The sequence below is a fragment of the Thermobia domestica genome, chromosome 1 (genome assembly GCF_964235325.1).
Source record: "Thermobia domestica chromosome 1, izTheDome1.hap1.1, whole genome shotgun sequence".
In the NCBI taxonomy this organism is placed as follows: Eukaryota; Metazoa; Arthropoda; class Insecta; order Zygentoma; family Lepismatidae; genus Thermobia; species Thermobia domestica.
The window spans coordinates 323,719,815-323,740,884 of NC_137454.1; the positions used below are offsets into that span (position 1 = coordinate 323,719,815).

General features: G+C 36.8%; 1 protein-coding gene across 1 annotated transcript in view; it reads right to left on the reverse strand.

Moving 5' to 3' along the window:
- Positions 1 to 19,018, reverse strand: part of LOC145662930 (uncharacterized) — a 29,048-nt gene extending 10,030 nt beyond the window's left edge. Inside the window, exons 1-3 of the mRNA XM_081728956.1 lie at positions 18,762 to 19,018; positions 14,027 to 14,208; positions 5,767 to 6,211 (exon numbers count right to left, since the gene is read on the reverse strand). Coding sequence (XP_081585082.1) covers positions 5,767 to 6,211; positions 14,027 to 14,208; positions 18,762 to 18,854 — 720 coding nt within the window. The 5' untranslated portion in view covers positions 18,855 to 19,018. The remainder of the gene's footprint in view (positions 1 to 5,766; positions 6,212 to 14,026; positions 14,209 to 18,761) is intronic.
- Between the last annotated feature and the right edge of the window lie 2,052 nt (positions 19,019 to 21,070).

The window sequence follows — 21,070 nt, forward strand, 5'->3', positions numbered from 1 at the left end:
CCCCTCACCTTAATCAAGAATCAAACGGATAGTCGGAAGGAGAAGACGAGGTGGAAGAAGAAGAGGAATACGGTGTGTAGAATATAGAGGAATAAAAAGAGTGTAGAATAAAGACGTATCAAGATGATCTCAGAAGTTTAAAGAAACTGCAACAATTTGCCTTACGGAAAAATGACTCTGATTTAGTAAGTGTAGTTTCTCAGGCTAAAGTGTGTACGGAAAGTAGAACAGCCAAACAGCAATGTATACAGAAAACTCTGCTTGACAACTGAAAAAATAAAGAAAGCATGTGCATAGCATATTTTGTATTAATTTTAAACTTTTTGTGTATTAATTCGTAGAAGAAAGAAGCATTGTAATTGAAAAAGGTACGTAAAACGTACTTACAATATTTTCTCAGTATGTCCGTTATAAGCATGTGTTTTTTTTAAAAAAAGGCAACGTCTACCTCCATTAAGCGGAAACCTGACTTTAACGGAAATTTCTGCGAGTCCCGCTCGATTCCGCTAAAGACAGGTTTCACTGTATTTAAGTATCATATACTTTAAATAATTAAAAAGAATTTAGATCTTTGATAGAGCAAAATAATAGTGGTAGAGATGTTCGCTACCAGTAGAATAGTAGCAGAAATTTAAAAAAAAATCCTTTTTAGAAGCGAATTTTTCAATTATGAGTTTATATATCGAATTTCACGCCTCTAATTTTGTTTTAGTTGGCACTTTCACAATAAAGAGTCAAAATTTGTAAGACAGAAACTGCCCCTATCTACGAGCTGAATTTTCGAAAAATGCTGAAACATGTGTTCAGTTATTTTTAATAGAAAGCTCACGTAAACCAAGTATTATCTATCTAATGTGAGACAATTCATTCTTGGAAAAATATTTGAACCCCTCTTTCAGGGTTTGAAAAAACAGTTTTTTTCTGAAAAAGCCCAACCCACCTGGGCCCATATGGGTTTTTTCGGTGATTTTCGGGTTTAATTGGGTTTAACTTTTTTTTTAAATATGTCAATGTCTTTGGGGTAAAAGTGTTAAAATGTGATTTATACTACAAGATAATCATCGTCACAACTTGCAACAATTTTGTATTCACTGCTATTTTTTTAAATGGCCACCATTTTGAAATTTTACGCTGGATCGCCGCCAAAATGTATACAGCTAATTTAGTGTGTTTCGTGCTCGTACTCTGAAAATTTCAACCTAAAAAACAAAATTGCGATTTGTAACGTGGATACCTGCTATTTTGAAAGAAATGGCAGCCTTTTTGAAATTTTACGTTGGTATGGCGTCAAAATCTATACAAAAAATGTAGTGTCTTGTGCTTGTACCCTGAAAAGTTAAACTTACGAGACCGAAAGTGGTACCCTGTAGTATGTATGATACAGGCAGACGAACGAACGAACAAATGTATATTGAATCATCCCAGTAGCCTCAGTGCAGGGCCGTAACTTGTGGGGGTCAGGTGGCAACTGCCCCCAAGGAAGCTCCCCGCCGTTCGAGGGGGGACCCACTTCAAGACAAAATTTTCTTACTCCATATACGATACGATCATGAATTTATACAGGAAGCATCAAACAGGTTCACTACATTACATAAAACAGCACACAAAAGGTAAATAAAACAAAAATGAGTCATGGACCCATTTCAGTTAAAAAAAAAAAAAAAAAAACTATAAGGAGCCCTAGAAATAATATTTATTCCATGGCTTTGAAATTTGTCAATATTGTCCCCTTAATTGATTTGTCATGTATGGAACGGGCCCAGGAGCGTAACTAACGGTCCCGCAGACCTTGCCGTGCGGGAGGGCCCACAGGTTCCGGGAGACCCATAAAGAGTAAAGGAAAGATGGAATGAGGGGGCCCAAGAATTAGTAAAACAACTTTTTTCTAGGGGGTCAAAATACACGTATTAATGCTTGACCCCCAGAAAAAAATCTAAGCTACGGCACTGCCTCAGTGACGTTCGCCAAATATAAACACTAAATACATTAATTTAAAACAAAAATATAATTGATATTTATAAAATAAATGTTTCAAAATGTGTTATACGACATAAATATTTGCCAGCGTAAAATAAATGGTTTTATTGTTGAAGTTCAGTTCCGATACTTTGTGCGTTCAATTACAAGAATTTCCCGAGCACTTGTTGTAAGACGGTTCTTTCCAGAAAATTAGTTTAAAACAATTAACGAAGATATAATTCATATATCTTCCAGCGTAAAATAAATAGTTTTATTTTTGAAGTATTCAGTTGATGCTTTGTGCGTTCAATTGCGGAAATTTCCCGAGTACTTTTTTTGCGACTTTTTTTTCTTTCTTTGAAAATGCTTTCTTTACTATACATCGAAATTTCCAGTAGAACGGAGTTTCAATTCAGCACTTGAAATAGTAAGCGTTACGTAGTTTTCGGAACTCTGAGCATTAAGCTTCTTAAATTTGACATGGATTTTTAGGTTATTGCTGGTGTTGATTGTACAGAATGCTTATTCGAAGAGTAGCAACAAATAACTGAATTAAACTGTTGTTGTTGGAAAACCAAATTTTGCTGAAGAATACTCGTGTTACCATCAAAGGTAATCAAAAATAATACTAATAGTTTTACAAATGCACTATCGGTAGTACCGGTACCTGTGGCCTTAAACCCGTCAAACGTATGAGGGATAACGTCCCTTGGCGTCGCCGAGTTGGCGAGTACACTATTCACAGAAAGTATTTTCTAAAATATAAAATTACATATTTTACTTCAAATAGGCTATAAGCATAATCCATACATTAATTTGTTCTATAATTATCTCAGGCTAAGGTAAGTTTTTATTATTATTATTATTATTCATTCAGTGTATTCAGAACCTTACAAAGGTCTTATGTTTATTATTGTTGTATACCTTAACATAAAAGCACCTAATTCGCCCAAAGAAAGTATAAAATCTGATAACATTAACTTTCAATGTGATCACCTTAGTTGTACCAATAATATACTAACAAAAAGCTCAAAAACCCAGGTGGGTTTTTTCGGGTTGGGCCCACTTGGGCAAATCCTGCCCTTTTTAACCTCCTTCAGGATATGTATTTCCAAAAATTCTTTCTTATCCCTCATGGCAAAAGTTTACTTTCCAAATTTTGTTTCTAGGTATAGTAGTAGCCTCTACGCCAATATTATAATAATTACCAACTTTCCAGATGCAATAATTAGTGCAATACTGATCAGGGGCACAGCCAGAAACTTATCATGGAGGGCACTAATAACTGCCATAACAAAAACGTGCTCTTACACACATATATACACACATCAAGCATTATGTGGTGTCACCGGCTGAAATGTATGTAGTGTTTTCTTTCAGTACACAGAGGTGAGGTGAATTGCAGGAGAGAGACACAAGAAAGAAGTCACAGTTTTCTTTAGTTATACAGTATTGAAATATGGATGAAATTTTGTAAGACATACTAAATTAACCTTCCTTGCACTACAGCCATAAAAGGCAATGAGTAGCCAGATGGCTTCAGTTCAACTGATTGATGAGTGGCCAGTGCATCGGCTTTCAGGCACCATTACTTCTGGCTTTCTGGATGGGAGTTCGTTACCTCTTAATTCAGGTGGTTTTCGAATTGCCTCATGATGTTGGGTCAATATCAGAAAATTTTTGTACTTCTCGCAAGAACAGAACCAGGGAGCATGTACACCGAGGTCGCACACGCTAACAATGCGGCTAAACAGGAGCTAAATAATAATAATAAAATTTTAAAATCCATTTTCTTTTTTAATGCTCTCTATTCGCATTTGCACATGGTACATTCTGATCCATACGGTAACGAATAAGAATTGAAAAAGATGAAGAATACAGTATATAACTAATCTGCTGATATTTTGTACAGGGTTAACCTCTTCACGGATATGGCATTAAATGATGCCACATATTTATCGGAAAAATAATCCGTTTTTTATTATTATTTTTTTTTTCACGAAGAAGAGTGCGAACTGAAGGTAAGTAAAAACAATTGCTTCAGAATATTACTTCAGTTCGCACTGTTCTTCGTGAAAAAAATTTGGATTATTTTCCCGATAAATATGTGACATCATTTGATGCCATATCCGTGAAGAGGTTAAAGATAGAGCTCATGGAAAGTAAGTTTTTCTTTAAACATGTCTGTGTATGTTTGTTTTAGTGGCAAATTATATTTATAAATGTGTCGTAACATTAGGGTCACAAATGGAAGATACTACTACTACTAATAATGTGTAATATGCAATGTTGTCTACGCATGGTGAGTTATTAATACTTTCACATTCTGAAACAAGAATTTCGGTTCGCTTTTAGTATGTAAAAATGACTTCCTGGAAGTCCCCCCCCCCGTCCCTCATAAAAGCTTGCTGGGTACAAGCTTGGCCACCGTGTACCTGTAAGAAAGTTCTACGGGGAAGAGTGACTATTTTTTAATCCATATGCTTATTCTGCGTATCTAATATACATGTAACTCCCTTGGTGCTACAATTCATGAGGAACTGTGTGTGATTTGGCAGCTTTTTAGTCCAGTGACATGGGGTCAATACAATGACTGCTATCGCAGTTATATATGGCTTCCTTAGATGACTTCGCTACTTCTTAATTCAAATAGCTACCCAAATTCCTCACGATGCTGGGTTAACTCTGAAAACTTTTGTGCCCTCGCTGGGAATTGAATCGGGATACAAGAGATACTCGCTAATCATTCGGATTGATGGGATAGCCGTGATAAACAACTTGTCAATATTGGTTTGCAGAGAATAGAATAATAAAGTCTGGAATTGGTTCGTACATTAAGTACTTGTAAGACGATTCTACCATACAATGTATTCAAAGGTGCTGCCAGCACTTTCTCCACTTTCAGTTCTTGTTCGAAATACTGTAAGACAACATGTAGTACTTATTTATGCAAATAGAGGCTATTTTAAACACCTATTGCAACTTTACTATGTCGTACTATAGAATATATAGCCAACACCCTAGCTGAACTGGAATATCGCTTCTCGTGACGTCATCAAAGCAGTGATGGATCTGTTCAGAGGAAAGATAGGTGACCGTTCACACGCACCAGGTGTTCCAATGTGGTGTTCACCCAATGTCGTGACAACAACTGAGAAGCTAGTTGAAAGAAAGAAGTAGCAAACTCGAGAAAGCCAGTATTAATGGTGAGGGAAGCCGATGTGCTGACTACACATCACCCCAAAGGTCCCCTGAGAGCTATTATATATATACTATAGAATAAATATATATATACTATATATATATAAGGGCTATTATATATATACTATAGAATAAATATTTTACAACTGTGAAACATACTCTTACGAGTTTAACGTTCAGTTTCTTCTCACTCTAGTTCCAGGAATTTATTGGTGTAGTTTTCACCAACTTTTCAAACAAACGTTGTTTTCCAGAAATCCAAAATTTACAGTGCTGTTTGAATCTTTTGCACTAGACATCTATTTATATAAAGAAAAATAGTTACAAGAAAAAATGAAATGAAATCTTTGAGTTTTACGTCCCACGGTTATGCCGGTTAGGCTAAAGGAGACGGTGATGATGAGTAATGAATGAAATGGTGGAATTAAGAAAGTGGGAGGAAACGGGAGAACCCCGAGAAAACCCACGCACACGGTGTTTGTCCACCACAAAGTTCACTTGGCGGGGGCTGGGATTGAACCCGGGACCCCAAGCACCAGAGGTGAACGCTCTACCACTGAGCCACCGCGGCCCATATAGTTACAAGAAATTATTGATATATCTTACCTCTGTACCACTTGTAGACGGCCTTTTCAATTTGATTTTCCTAGCTATAGTAACAGTATTTGTGCTTGGAGAGCTTTCACCACTTGTTGCACTTTTACTACTCGTTACACTTCCACTTTTGACACTTTTTTCACTGTCTTCTATCGTTATACACTCAATTATCTTCGGTTCTTTCTTTTCTTTACTTCTGTCTTTGATAACAATATTATCCAAATTATCGCTCGGTTTACTCAATTTAATTGTTCTTTTGCTTTCAATGTTCGTATTATTCGATGGAGAACTGTTCAACTTTATTGTTTTCCGATTGTAATTTATCTGATCCGGAGGCGGCTTAAGACGATCACCTGGTGGAGGCTTCAAGCGATCCGTCGTTAGAGATTTCATTCGTTCCGACAAGGGTTCCAATTTGGCTGACTTGAAGGATTCGCCATAGGAGAAACTGTTACTGCAAGAAAAATTAACAAATCATCCACAAACTTCTTGAAGTCATTCATTATTATTAAGTATAATAACTGAAGAATTTGTAAGAAGTAGAGATTAAGTTAACTAATAACAGAAGCATAACAGAATCACCTTGTCTGAATAAATCTCCTGAAATTTGTTGTTTAATTCAGAATGCAGACACTACACCCACAAGGCGTAGTAAATGATTACCTGTATACGTCGAATTGAAAAAGGCACGATTTCATCGAAAATAAGAATAAGCAAACACTACCCCTTACAATTTATTTATTGAAGTCCCAAATCTCTTTCTAATACTGATACTATGAAACGGTACCAAATTTTTAAAGAGGGATTTCAACATCTATTCGGATTTTTTTTTCTTTTTTTTTTTAATCTGTATTTTTACGCTTCCATTCGAGATTGAACCAGGGACAACACGCGTTAGCCATTTGGCCATGAAGAAGCCTCCCGCACATGCGCGTTTCTGCTTGTATTACGTACAGTAGGCTTTGTGCAGTCAGTGTTACCAAGCGTAGGCAGCAATCTCTCGTCTAACGGGAAATTATGTATTGACGTGAAAGCTGAAGCATGTATTACAATGGATTTAAATCTGACATTTACGTCATTATTTTCTATTAATTCTGTGATACCATGATGCATTTATACTCACGTTGGAGCGTGTCATGAGACTCTTGTTAAAAGTGTTTACGCTATAGGCTACATCAGAAAAAAATATCGTGACATAAATACTTATAAACTTCAGATTTAGAAGAAAAACAAATTAAATCCTTCATCATCTCTCTGGGTCTCATTACGTGTTTGCAAAGATTGCGTTTTAGTTTACGATAATTGGCTTAGCAGTTATAACTGTTTATTGCATTTTTTTTTTTTTTTTGTGCCGCGATGCGATTCGCATATTTTACAGTGACTGATGCAGAATGAGTGTCTCTCTGTCTTTTGTGCATTTGTGGGAACTCTCGGGGTAAATAGGGAAATGTTAAAGATGCGAACTGCAGTAGAAGATTCAATCATAATACAGTACAATGTGTTTTTCCTTGTGTGTCTGATGAGTACTAATTTTCAAAATTTGCATGGTTGTTTAATTGGATTGGAGTTCCTTTCAGCACCGAGGCTATATGAGACGTGGACCTCAGCATGGGATTCGAACCACGTGAGTTCCCAGTGGGAAGCGAAACTGGATCTCTCACACCGAAGACAAGTAACCTAATCATATAACCACAAGGGAGCTCAACTGCTTGCGCAGTTTTTATATTATTTCTGTTCTTGACATTAAAGTTTGTGAAAAGAAGTAACACGAATTGTGTTCGTAAGGTTAAAGACATTTTTTTCTCATTTAACACTCGAAGAGAAAATGAAAATTAAAAACTACGGCGCACCAAAGCCAGTCGTAGACTTGATTCGCCAGTAACAGTAACTATGTCAAATTTTATGGAGCCTTTCATCTAATGCTTGGAGGCCACAACAAAATGCAAATTTTTTCGAAATCCGATTTTCATTGATTTCCGCAACTCGGTGGAAACACAATGGTAATCACCAATTCCAGCGAAATTGAGTTGTTATGTGGAATGGGTTGGGAACTGACCACAGAAGAGTATATAGGTAGTTTAAGTTCGGAATTGTACCTGCATACCGCATAGGAAGCTTGTTTGGTATATGTCATTTTGCACAGCATTGCATAGGAATGTTGAACTTTCTTTTCCACTTTACTCGAAGGTTAGAAAACGCTGCTTACCATTGTGTCCCCAGAGCAGCTCATTTTACCTCCGAATTAGATTCGGTGTTGAAAGACTACGTTAAGGAAGCTATTGTGTCTACAGAAACATATAAATAAATTAAAATGATATATTGCAGTGTAGGATTTACGTATGCCATGCGAGCGTATTACCTAACGTTTTGCGTCAACGGAAAGCAAAATTGGAGATAATCAGCATTATTGTTGTTAAGTATTCTAGCTGTTGGCAGCCCTGGGACTAACGTTTGTTATTTTCTTTCTTGGGTTTGGGCCTGGAAATGTTTCTTCCACGTTTTTCGATGTTTGGCTTCCTCTTTTAACTCCCAATGTTTTCTTCTATTTTTCAAATCATCAATCAATTGTGTTCTTCTTCCTACTCACTTTCCTTTCATCTTTCTCCCTATGGCGGTATGAAGAATAGAGATGGCCAGAACCGGTTCCTGGTGGAACCGGTTTTCGGGTCTGAACGGATCCGGTTCTTGAAGATCCGGTTCCGGAACCGGTTTTTCGGATCCAGGCCTGGAACCGGTTCTTCGGATCCAGATCTAGAACCGGTTCTTCGGATCCAGGTCTAGAACCGGTTCTTCGGATCCAGGTCTGGAACCGGTTCTGAAAATAGAACCGGTTCCTCGCGGAACCGGTTCCGCTGGAACCAAAACTTTGTTACCATCCCTACGCTAAACGCGAGCTGCTGGCAAGCTGTGAACAGAATGCTAGATGAAATGGTGGAAGCGACAGGAAGGCGCCAGGCGGCGGGAGCTTGTCTCATTTGGCTAAATAAAGTGGGTAACTGGTAAACTCATTGGCTAAACAGGCAAACTGACCAACTCATTTCGCTAAACACCCACTGGTGGACCAAATTTTTTTTCTGGGGGCACAAGCGGGTCTGGGCGGGAAAGGCACAAGTGCATGGTCCTCTTTGCATTATTTTTGAAGGTGAACATTGTGCTTCCTTTACGGGTCTTTGGGGGCTTTCAGATCCAGGTCTGGAACCGGTTCCTAAGATCCGGTTCTGGAACCGGATTTTCAGATCCAGATCTGGAACCGGTTCCTAAGATCCGGTTCTGGAACCGGGTTTTTAGATCCAGATCTGGAACCGGTTCTTAAGATCCGGTTCTGGAACCGGGTTTTCGGATCCAGGTCTGGAACCGGTTCTGAAAACCGGATCTCCGAGAACCGGTTCTTCGCGGAACCGGAACTTTGTGGCCATCCCTAATGAAGAAGGCAATTTCTTCACAAGATGTAGCCAATCCAATTGGACTTCCTACGAAGGATGTTTGCTAAAAGCGTCCGCTTCTCTCCTATCATCATTTAGATCATCATTTGTTACTCTTTCCATCCAATTTCTTCTCTATCTTCCTCCAACACATTTCGAAGTTTTCGGAATATTTCTTCCCTAACTTCCGTAATGTCCAAGTCCCTGAACCATACAGTCCAATACTCCATATACAGTACCCGACCAGCTTCTTCCTTAATCTAATATTAAGCCTGCCAGTAAGAGTGATCTTTTCTGTTGAATCCCTCTTTGCCTACGGCAATTCTTGATCTTATCTCTTTGGTGCAGTAAGAGTTTCTAGTCAAAACTACTTTCCAGGTATTTGAAATGATCTACCTCTTCAAGTTTTCTTTGTTCTACTCTGATCTGTAAAGACGCGTTTCTACGGGATATTCTGATGACTTTGAAGTTACAATTATTTGTGTTGAGATATGCTCCACCTCATATATATATATATATCTTGATACGCCTTTGTAACTATTAAACAAATGGGCAAAAAACGCTGATTTTTTTAGCATACAAATATCACCAGGGCGACATTGTTTAACATACCCTGTGATATCACCAGGTTAACAGTGTTGCCAACTCAACATCAAGTCGTATTTTCTCAAATGGCACTACGTCATGTTGTTATACTTTTCAAATTTATATGTTAAAAGAAAATATCCTCACAAAGCATTTATTATTCAGTGTTGCAAACTAAGGACGCTACAGCATTAAAAACATCCAAATTTTGGTGGTCTCTACAGCAGTAATAACGCAAAAACAGACGGGGAAATCCCAAGTACTTTGTCTCATACTATCATTATGATATGACGAATTTTGAATGAATACGAACAAAGTGACAAGGATTTTTTTTTTCAAAAGCCTGTATTTTTAAACACTGCTTAGATATACACCATCCAATTTCAAAGTTGGTTTTCAATAGATATGAAGAACATAATGCCGTTTACAGCAATCTCAAACTGTTCTGGAGATATGGTAAAAAAAATGTTAAAGTTAACAACAATGCTTAAAATTATGGAATTCCGACAATGTGATGTAATTATACCTAGCAAAAAAGTATTGCTGTTACGTCATAGAAGCAAATTAAGTCAAAAATTGTTTTAAAAAGTTCCCACAAATACGTCATTTTAAGCAATATATAAAAATTTAACTTTTTTTTTTCGTATTTCCTCAATGGTTTGAGATATTAAATTGATGTAAACGGCATTGTAATCTTTATGTCTATTAAAAACCACATACCAATTGGATGTGATACTTATCTAAACATTTTTGAAATAAGTCAAATCTTCCATCCCTTGTCACGTTGTTTCTAATTGTTCGAAATAAGACATATGATGACCATAGTATTCGACATTAAAGTACTTTGGATGTGCAACACCCTGGACGTCTCTCTTGTGTTATTACTGCTGTAGAACCCTCTAATATTTAGTTGTTTTTCAATGTTTATTATAGTGTAGCATCCTTAGTTTGCAACACTGAATAACAAATGTGGTATTCTAAGTTTTCATTTTATATGTGGATTTGATTGGGTTGGCAACACTATTAATCTTGTGGGATCAAAAGGTATACAAAACAACGTCTTCCTACCGATATTTCCAAGGTGTATATAGATACAGATATAGATAGTCTATTAGTTTGAAAGTTACAAGAGCGTATCAAGATAAATGGTCCACCCGATTATATATATATATATATATATATATATAATGGGAAAGACCAGAAGAAGCTAGATTAAAATTAATGAGTGTTACACACCCATCTGGCTGGATCATGGGCCGGTCACTGGCAGAACAAAACTATAAACTTTTTTCTTTTCTTTTTTTTCTTTTTATTTTATTTTATTTTTATTTTATTTTTTTTTTTTTTTTAGTTTAACATCCCATGTTTATGCACCAACGATGCTAATGAAGACGGTGATGATGAGATGGATGATAATGGTGGAATGAGGGAGGTGGGAAGAAACAGATGAACTCCGAAAAATTCACTACATGCTCATGCTACTTGTCCACCGCAAGGCCCGGGAGATGGCATCGAATTAGAGTCTCCATGCGACACATGTGAGGGCTCTAACACTGAGTCACTGCGGCCCCAAAAACTAGGACTTGTTAAGATTGTAATCATACAATGTAAAACAATAAACGCAGGACTAATACGCTGCAGATAGGAGTATTTTAGTCTTATATCTGAGATGAAAAAGACTTTTCCAACGGTCTTCGCTGAGTTGCTCTCTCGCAACTTTATCAAAGTCATTACCCACGCTGCTATGCTGTTAACATGCAGATTTCATTCTTTCATGATGCCCTTACTTTTGAAAAATACATATAAAGATGATGAGATTTACTCTTTCTTGAATTTCGAGTAGTATTTTCACGTAAGGGACTCCATGGAGATGAAGCAATCCACATACATATTAACACCCTAACAGCGTTGACGATGACACTGATTAAGTTGCCAGAGGGCAACGAAAACTTTTGGTAAAGAACCTTCTGGTATACAAGGTAAGGCAGCTCTATCTCCAATAATAAATCATCCTATAGCCATCGTATATTTGTACACAATTTCCCTGAAAGTCATTTTACAATAGATGTCACATCATTAATAATTGAATCAACACCCCTAAGGCAATAAACCTGCTCGTACGGTAGAACTCATGCAATGTTCTGTAGGACTAAGGAAAATTAGGGATAGCAAGCTTTGAGATTCGATCTTATAATGTCTCAATTACGACTATGTTATGACAACTTCATGCTAATGAAGTTTTGTCACACTGAAAATACCCTTAAACAAATAAGTCCCTCCAACCACTATAAACATCCCAATTATGTCAGAAAGAAACAAAAGAAAAACGAATGAGAGAAACTCTATCGTGGGGTACATTAGACTTCAACAGAACGGGATTTTTTTTTTTTTTTTTAACTTTCTTGATGTGTGGATTGGTTTCTTTCTACTTACTATTTCACTCAGCTTTCTTGCTTTGGGAATCAACAGAGGACCGAAATTCCTTAAGATAAAACTTTTAAGTATTTTCTCCTCTTGCGTACTAATTCTTTTTAACTTCCATACCTACATCTTATTTATAAAGGTAACCAAGGAAGTTCTGTCGCTTTTGTAGAGGTCTGGGTTCAATTGGCCCTCACACCGTGACTTGAATGCGAATGGAGATGAGGCGAATGTCAGTTGTTGGTGTGGATATATCCAACATATTTCTTGGTTGTGGCAGTTCAGTTGTATCGTGAACTTGCATAAGGGCAGAGTGAACATAGGACCTCCACAGAGCGTCATAAGGACGTGTGTGCTGTACGAGTTCAAACTGGGGTCAAACGCCGCTGCAGCGGGGCGGAAGATACGCCAGACCTTTGGTGAGGGTGTCGTAATTACGCGGACAGTACAGCGGGGTTTAAGAAGTTTAAGGACGTTGACGAAACACTCGAAGACGCATCACGTGTCGAAAGACCAACATATGTACAAAATGAAGATCTTCAGGCAGCAATTGAGGGGAGCAGTGGCCAGACATGTGAGGAACTGGGACTACAATTCAGTGTGAGTGAAGAAACCATTCGGCAGCACCTCCATCAACTTCGGAAGCACTACAAGTTGGGTCGATGGGTCCAACATGATTAGACTCCAGGCCAGAAGGCAACGCAAGCAGACACCTGTGTTTCTTTGCTGTCTTGTCTGAGGAAGAAACCATTGCTGGAGATGTGATGAGAAGTGCGTACGAAGCTCCACGGCGCCTTCACCATTGAATAGCATCCCATGAATCGGTACCAAAACAGCCGAAACCAGCACTGTCTCAGGAGGTCCTCCTGTGTATTTGGTGGACTGCTCGCGGTATCGTGCATCGGGAACTGCTACCAGCTGGTCAGAACATCAATGCAACTGTATACTGTCACCAGTTGAGTCGTGTTCAAGAAAAACTCAAAATCTGGAGCCAGCACTTCTGAATCGCAAAGGGATCCTCCTGTTACAGGACAACGCTAAGCCCCACATGGCTAGGATGACCCGGGGCACAATTCTAAGCCTTGGATGGGAAACACTATTGCATCCTACATACTCCCCGGATATTGCACCGATTATCTGATTATCACCTGCTCCATTCCTTGGACAATCACCTTAGAAGGAGCCGGTTCAAATTCCTAATAGAGATGCAAATGAAGCTTCTTTGCTTCACGGCCCACCAAGTTCTATCACGATGGAATCCATGGTCTTTCAGAACGTTGGCGCAGAAGGTCGTCGTTGCTGTTGGAGACTATTTGATCTTCCATGTAAGTCTTAGGTGACATATTGATGTTCGAAGATGGTGGGTAAAAAAGCGACAGAACTTTCTTGGTTATATTGGACCTAAAACTGTGTAAAATATAAATTTGTGTAAAAATATTAAACCGCCACTACAAACAACATGGACAATGCATTTTCAAGGTTTACTTTAGTATAAAGAGTATTTACCTATATAGAATTAAAAAAAAAAAAAAAGTATGGAAGAGAAGTACAAATTCAACTTTTATCCCATGGAATTCCATGGGATACCTACAGCAAAAAAATGTGGGCGAAGTGAAAGGAAAATGAAATAAATTCAGGCAGCAAGATTTTTTTTTCAATATATATACAAGTTGCACAATTACTTATCTATTTCAGAGTACTTTACTTTTTGACATTTTATAAGATCATTTTTGCAAGTAAAAAAAAAAAAAAAAAAAATGGAGAAATTGTGTACTTGAAAAAAACGTTAGATACAATGACTGAAATCATACCATTTTATAAGCTACGCAATGTCTACTCACTTTTTAGATTCTGGTTCATCTCGTCTCCTCTTTCTTTCTTGTTTCATCCTCGCTTTGACTAACAGCTTTCCTCTTCTGTTTTCTCTGTAGCTTCTCTGAGGCAGAGGAACCGCTACACGATTGAATATTTCTAATAACTGTGATTTGGACATATGCTCCATACCACGCACCTTCACACATCTCTGCAAAATTTAAAGATTAAAAACTTACATTATTTAGTTTACAATGAAGTATACTGTCCCGGAGATTAAACATTTCAAAAGGAGAGTACTTATCAATCAAACGCCATCTCGACTTCAGTCACAAGTGCTTTCATGAAATTCAACCCCACACCAAACGCCAATTCAGCGATATAGGGAAAGAAAATAGAAGTATCTTGAGTAAGGAAATGCAGATGATTTCACCACCATAAAACATACATACACGATATGATAACTGGTAGATGCTCCAGGATGCATATTTAACAGGAAAAACTCATTTTGCACCCGCTACTATTATATTTTTTCTTAGTTTGAACTATCAAGTGTTAAAACTTATCAATGCTGTTTGAATACTTCTTTCATTACAGGACCAAAACCAACAATAATGTAAATAATTTATTCCAGTTTGTTTTAGAACTGTTCATGTCCATGGGTCTAGGGTGGGTTGAAATTTTACGGAAAACGCAAAAGCAAACGATGTAAGGTGTGTTCTTTTCTACATATACGTATGTACGATCTTGGATTGAACTTATGATCCTGTGCTATAGAGATGTATGCTCAGCAATTTAGCCATGGTGCCAACCTAAAATTTTAATTTAAGCATTTAAAAATATCTTTAACTTCACTTATATTAATACCTATAATAATAATAATAATAATAATAATAATAATAATAATAATAATAATAATAATAATAATAATAATAATAATAATATCTGCTGAAGATTAGGTGATCATAAGTTCTGTTTTTAACAGGATTGTCCCTTTTTTTTAAAAAAAATCGTCCCGTGTATCTCTTTTAAAAAAGCATCCCGTTTCTGACTCGTAGTTACGTAGTATACTAGTAATTTCTTGTCTGGACTTCTACAGTTTTTCCAGCAAAGATGAATCCTTCTAGAAGAAATTCAGTCTTCGAAAAGAATATTAAATTCAAAGACAATCGATACCCCTAATCCTGATTCCTGTTATAGACGTAAAAAATTAAAATTGGAATAAGGTTAAATACATGAAACTCTGGCTACCTTGATAACCTATAGACTTCCTCACTGGCATGACTAATGACATAACAATGACTATACATAGGCGGCTTTTCAACTGACGGCAGTTTGCCGGCCTTTATTTTCTAAATCTAGTCATCCAAGCTTGAAGATAATTCGAAACCCTTAAGGTTTTTCTTTTAATTTTGATTAGCCTTTCAATGTTGAGAAAAAGCTCATAGCTTTAACATATGATGGCTAGTGGCTACCCGGCAATGATTGATGACTAAGGGAGTGTACAGACTCTGATGCAGAATTATTTCTCGTATAACAAGTACGTTCATTGCTACGCACATCTATTGAATTTGGTTGCAGAAATTCTTATTGTAAAAACAGATTGCGACGCGCACCAACTGAATTTGGCTGCACAAAATTCTTATTGTAAACACATAAAATCCGTTAGGTTGTTCATAGCAAATATAACTAGATTCACGTTTGTCTCTTCATCGCCTAAGCGAAGTATCGATCTGCAATAAGAGGATTCCTACAATTTCTTCACCAAGATATAACTCTCGGTCCCGGGTTGTAAGTAGCGTTCATGAAAACGAATCACATTTATTGAAATGTTTTGAGAAGGATAAGAAAGAAGATAGTTGGGATGCTATATCAATAAAGGAGTCTTTTGGTTTAAAAATCGTAACAATCTATACTTTTTCTACGAGCTTATGGAACATGTTGACATTTTGTATAACACAATTCTGATGAAGATGCAGTTACCGTATCTAATGCATTACAGCATTTTGAGTCAGACGTTTCTGAAATAAGAGAAAACACTGGAAGGTATCATGTTTATAAAGATGAATGTCCCGCTTCCTCAAGGAAAACGATCTAAATTAGCTCTGAAGTAAATTTGACAGCAGATCCCAAACAAGTGTGTGACAGTGATCAACGAAATGAAAGGACGATTCAAACCTCGCTGGCGCCATTTCTCACATGTGAATTTCGGCAAAATATTAAAATGTTCTATATTTGGAATGGGTGAAAATGTTTTGTTGCTTGTTTTATTTTAAAGATAATAATTTACTCAAATAGGATCCTCCATTTGAAAATATATGTTTAAGTTTTCATGCTGTAGCCTTCTAATTTATTTATTTCTCAATATTTTTTTCTTCAAAAAAAAAAAAAAAAAAAAAAAAAAAAAACCAATCCCAAACATTTTGATTTTGTGACTGCTGATCAGTGCCAACAGTACTGCATGCACTGAAAAGAAGAACTTCCACTTTTGGATTGTCTTTCAACTCAAAAGTCAAAAAGAAAATTTTGCCACACATTAAAATAGTTTCCGTCACGACATTCACATATATTGGTTTCATGAAATTAAAACCTAGTCTTATTTGCATGCTTGTTGGAATTTTCTGAAGAAAAAAAAAAAAAAAAGAAAACAATAAAACCCACCTCCAAAAATATACTTCAAAACTTGGATTGAAATGATAACCTTAATGTGATCATAATTAGTTTCTATAATCATGTTCCTAGTTTCAGAATTTGCTTTAAACACATATTTACCAAAAAGAGATCTCCAGCCAAAACAGAATACCACTGAAAAGACATAAGTTTGAGAATCATGCACAACTAATCTATTCCGAGTTCAATCGAACTCACTATAACGGAATTCAACTGTAATAAAATGTATTTCTTTATCTGTTAGTAAATTACAAATCGAAAATTGTTCACTTCAAAAGAATTTGTCAACAATACATTTGGATAATTACACACACATACACACAAACGAAAATGAGTTGCATGAAACAATACCTTCTCTTATAGTGATTACACATAACGACTTTAAAATTTTTAATACCATAATTTCAACCAAAGACACTACAAACGCTTCAGTTAAAAAAAGAAATTATTAAAAATCTACCTCTATTTTCTCAACACTATACGTGGATAATTACACACACAAAAACAAGAAATAGTTGAATGAAAAAGGAGATCGGGGAACTTCCGATTTCACCTTCAGCAACTGATGGAATTTGTGATGTATAGTACGATTATCCTATATTACAAAGGTTCATTGATTGTACAGGGTAACCAAAAAAGTTCTTGCCGTTTTTGATCTCCTATTAATCATACGCTCACATTTATGTGGGGCCATACAGCCTCGACGTCGACATTTTAACCCTAGTACAGTCTTCGTTATAGTTTGACACTAGTGACATTATACTTGTAAATGTAAGAAGCTGGTTTCCTACATTGTGCAGGTGTACTCCGACAGTAGAAAATTATATCCTAGACAATTCTCTTTCGTATGCACTCACTCATTTTAATTGTAAAGTTACTCTACGGACTATTCTGACTCAGTACCTTAAATATTGTAGGCTAAATATGATATCTACAATCCTCCATAAGTGCTACATTCCTTATAGTCCAACAGCTTATTTGCCTTGTCAAGTGTACTAAAAGTTCGGAAACTTCAAACATCGCTCGCCCCTGCACACTAATCCTTTGCGTTACGCGCCTTCATTTTCTCAGCGGCCTGCACTTCATCAATAAATTCAGCTAAAAATCTCGCGCAACCATATTTGGTTGGCTAGTTCGTTGTTTATTTGGAGTGTAGCATCCCGTTCAATATGAGTTTATGCGAGACATGGAGACAGCTTAACATGGGGTCCGAATTACATTAGATCCCACTGGAATCGAACCCGGCCTCCTTGCAAGTATATTTACCTAAATGGAAATAGCCTTATAGAACAAGACTACGTAAGGCATTAAAAGAAATATTTGGAAAAGGGTAAACTTTACAATACACGCGCCACCTGCGCATCGATAAGTAGGACCGCTTTACAAGGGTAGAGTAGGGTAGGGCAGAGTCGTGTAAGATAGGAATAAGTAGGGTACGGATAGGAACGGGTTAGCTTAAGGTTAGGGAAGTACTGCTCTCTTTCATAAAAATTAATAGAGTGTAATTTCTCGTTTCTGGGTATACAGGTATTGTAAAGTTACCCAAAAGTTATTTTTGGAACCACCATATGTATACAGGGCTATTCTAAATCAGCAAGCCTTCTTCCACCATGTACAGTAATCGAAAATATGGGCATATGCTAAATTTTAATAAAATTTCACAAAAGGATCTGCAAACGCAACCTCCCTTCTCTACTATACTCTATCTAAACTACACATTCTATACCTTTAACGTGTGTGCCCCTTATGTTAAATATTGACCGAAACTTTTCAAAAACAATCCACTATAAAGTGCAAGGAAAAATGTACCGGCTTTATTAAACTTCTCCCTTCTAGTTTATACTTTAACGAATTTTCCTTTAATACGGATATTACAAAGAATACATAACTTCGGTTGCATAGTGTGTCATTACTTAGTTAGAACGATCTCCATAACATCATGAAACGGTCATCATACGATTGCCACAGCTGTTTTGGTCAGCATTGGAACAGAACACGTCCATCATGTCCGTGTTTAGAAGTGTGTTCCGCAGAAATATCAATGAAATTAAGATTGCAACGAAAACTATTACTAATAATGCAAAAGACACTCACTGACTGTAACACTTCCAGAAGACTTTCTTGTGTTAATAGTTCAGGTTGTAAAAACCTCAATACCCCTAACTCTTTTTCCTCTGTTGACGCCATTTTCAAACATTGATGCCAACCTGAAGCGTTACGAAGTCCCAGACAGAGGGGCAAACAAATCTCATTTTACCTTGTAATTTCCCACGCAATATTATATTAATTGTGTATGAAAATGAATATATAATGTTACTTTTTCATGTGGCTGAATGACAAGTGTGGTATGCTGCCACGCTACAAGCACAGAGAAAATAACAAGATTCTTATTATTTTCCCTGTGCTACTAGTTACCAGTGTTTCTTCCAGACATGTTTTTGGGGGCACTGCCCCTCCTCCCGAGCTCTGAAAGTGACCCCCGGAGGAAACCAAAACAATACGTCCATAATATAATAATAAATAGAATGGCACCAGCAGTACCCCTCCGAATACTAAGTGTGCCCCCCCAGAACATTTTTCCTGAAAGAAACACTGCCAGTTACAACATACAGTTTTACTGCTAGAACATTTATTTTGTTTATTTATTTACGAACACAATTCCAGACAGGGGCGTAACTACTATGGCGCGAAACCTCACAATGCGTGGACCAACACTTCCAAGGAGGGGGGGTTCACTCTTGCCTCCTAATAGGTCGAATCAATACGCTTTTCAGTTTTGTACTAGTCGGCAATGTTCTTCAACCCTCTCCTTTTTTCGTTATCTTTCGAAGGCTTGATGTGCAACTAAAGCACCGCGAACTAGAGGTCTGCACGGACTCGGGCCGAGCCCGCGGGCATATACCCTTCCCGGCTTGCGGGCCGGACTCGGGCCTACAAAGCATATTACTTTGGGCTCGGGCCGGGTTCTGTCATCAATTTTTAAATATACAACCATATTTCTCGGACCTTTTCAGGCCTAACTTTGTAAATATACGTACGATATTTATCAGACCATTCTTTCTGGAGAACTTCCAAGGCACAACTGCAAAATTAACCTCTAATTGCTTTATATAAAAATACAATTTTGCATTATTATTATATTTTGATTTTTGTAATTCGGGATTATTTCGGGCTCATTTGATTATCGCACGAACTCGGGCCGGGCTCGGACCTAAAGGCTAAAACATATTTTGGACTCGGATCGGGCAGGGCTCGGGCTAAAAATTCCGCCCCGTGCAGACCTCTATCGCGAACAAACAAACAAACAAACAAAAACAGGTTCTTCGTTTCCGTTGAAAGTAGGTTTAATTTGCTTTGTGAAACAGCTGAAATCTGAAATAAGTGTTCAGAATTCTAAGTTTGACCTAACAAGGCTTTTAATTGTGAAATATAGGTAAGTCATTGGAGTATAGCTTTTTAGTTTTTATTACCGCTTATTTGTTGTTTTTGATGCTCCCTGTCTTTGTCAGTTCTGTGGAGAGATATCTCAAAATTGAAAATAATAATTAAAAAAAAATTGTGAGAAGCATAATAGGCCAAAATAGATTAAGTAATCTAGCACTGTTCTCAATAAATGCGGACGAAGCTATAAAAAAAAAGGGGGGGATCTACGGGAGTTAAAAAAGGATTCTGCTGACAGGAAAGCGAGAAGGGAACCATTCGATTAATTCCTGCTACACTTCATGAAAACTGACGTAACTGACTGCAAAGAGGTAAATACATCTTTCATTCTGAGCTTATTGAATAAGTTATACGTACTATTAAAGTGGTTTCCTTTTATGAATATTTAGGCCTAGTAGTTGTATGCAATTAACTCATTATTCAAAAGTACAGGAAAGTATGATTTATTTCTTATGTTATCTATAAGTTATACGTACTATTAAAGTGGTTTCCTTTTATGAATATTTAGGCCTAGTAGTTGTATGCAATTAACTCATTATTCAAAAGTACAGGAAAGTATGATTTATTTCTTATGTTATCTATAATTCCGCAAAACAAAAATGATTAAGGCAGGGGGCCCTCGTGTTCTCTTGAGTGGGGCCATAAAACGTAGTTACGCCACTGATTCCAGACACAGCTGAACGCCAGTTTACACTGGAATAGCTAACAAATTTAAGAGATGATATTATAATACGATAATAATAATAATAATAATAATAATAATAATAATAATAATAATAATAATAATAATAATAATAATAATAATAATAATAATAATAATAATAAAATCATCTAAGACAGGAGTAAAAGTGGATCTAAAATGGTAGGAGACGCAAGGCGTCAAGCTGTCCCCCGTACCTATTTTTGTCCATTGTAATTTTTTTTAGAAAGTATGGGGACGCACGGATATTTTTTGAAGGCGA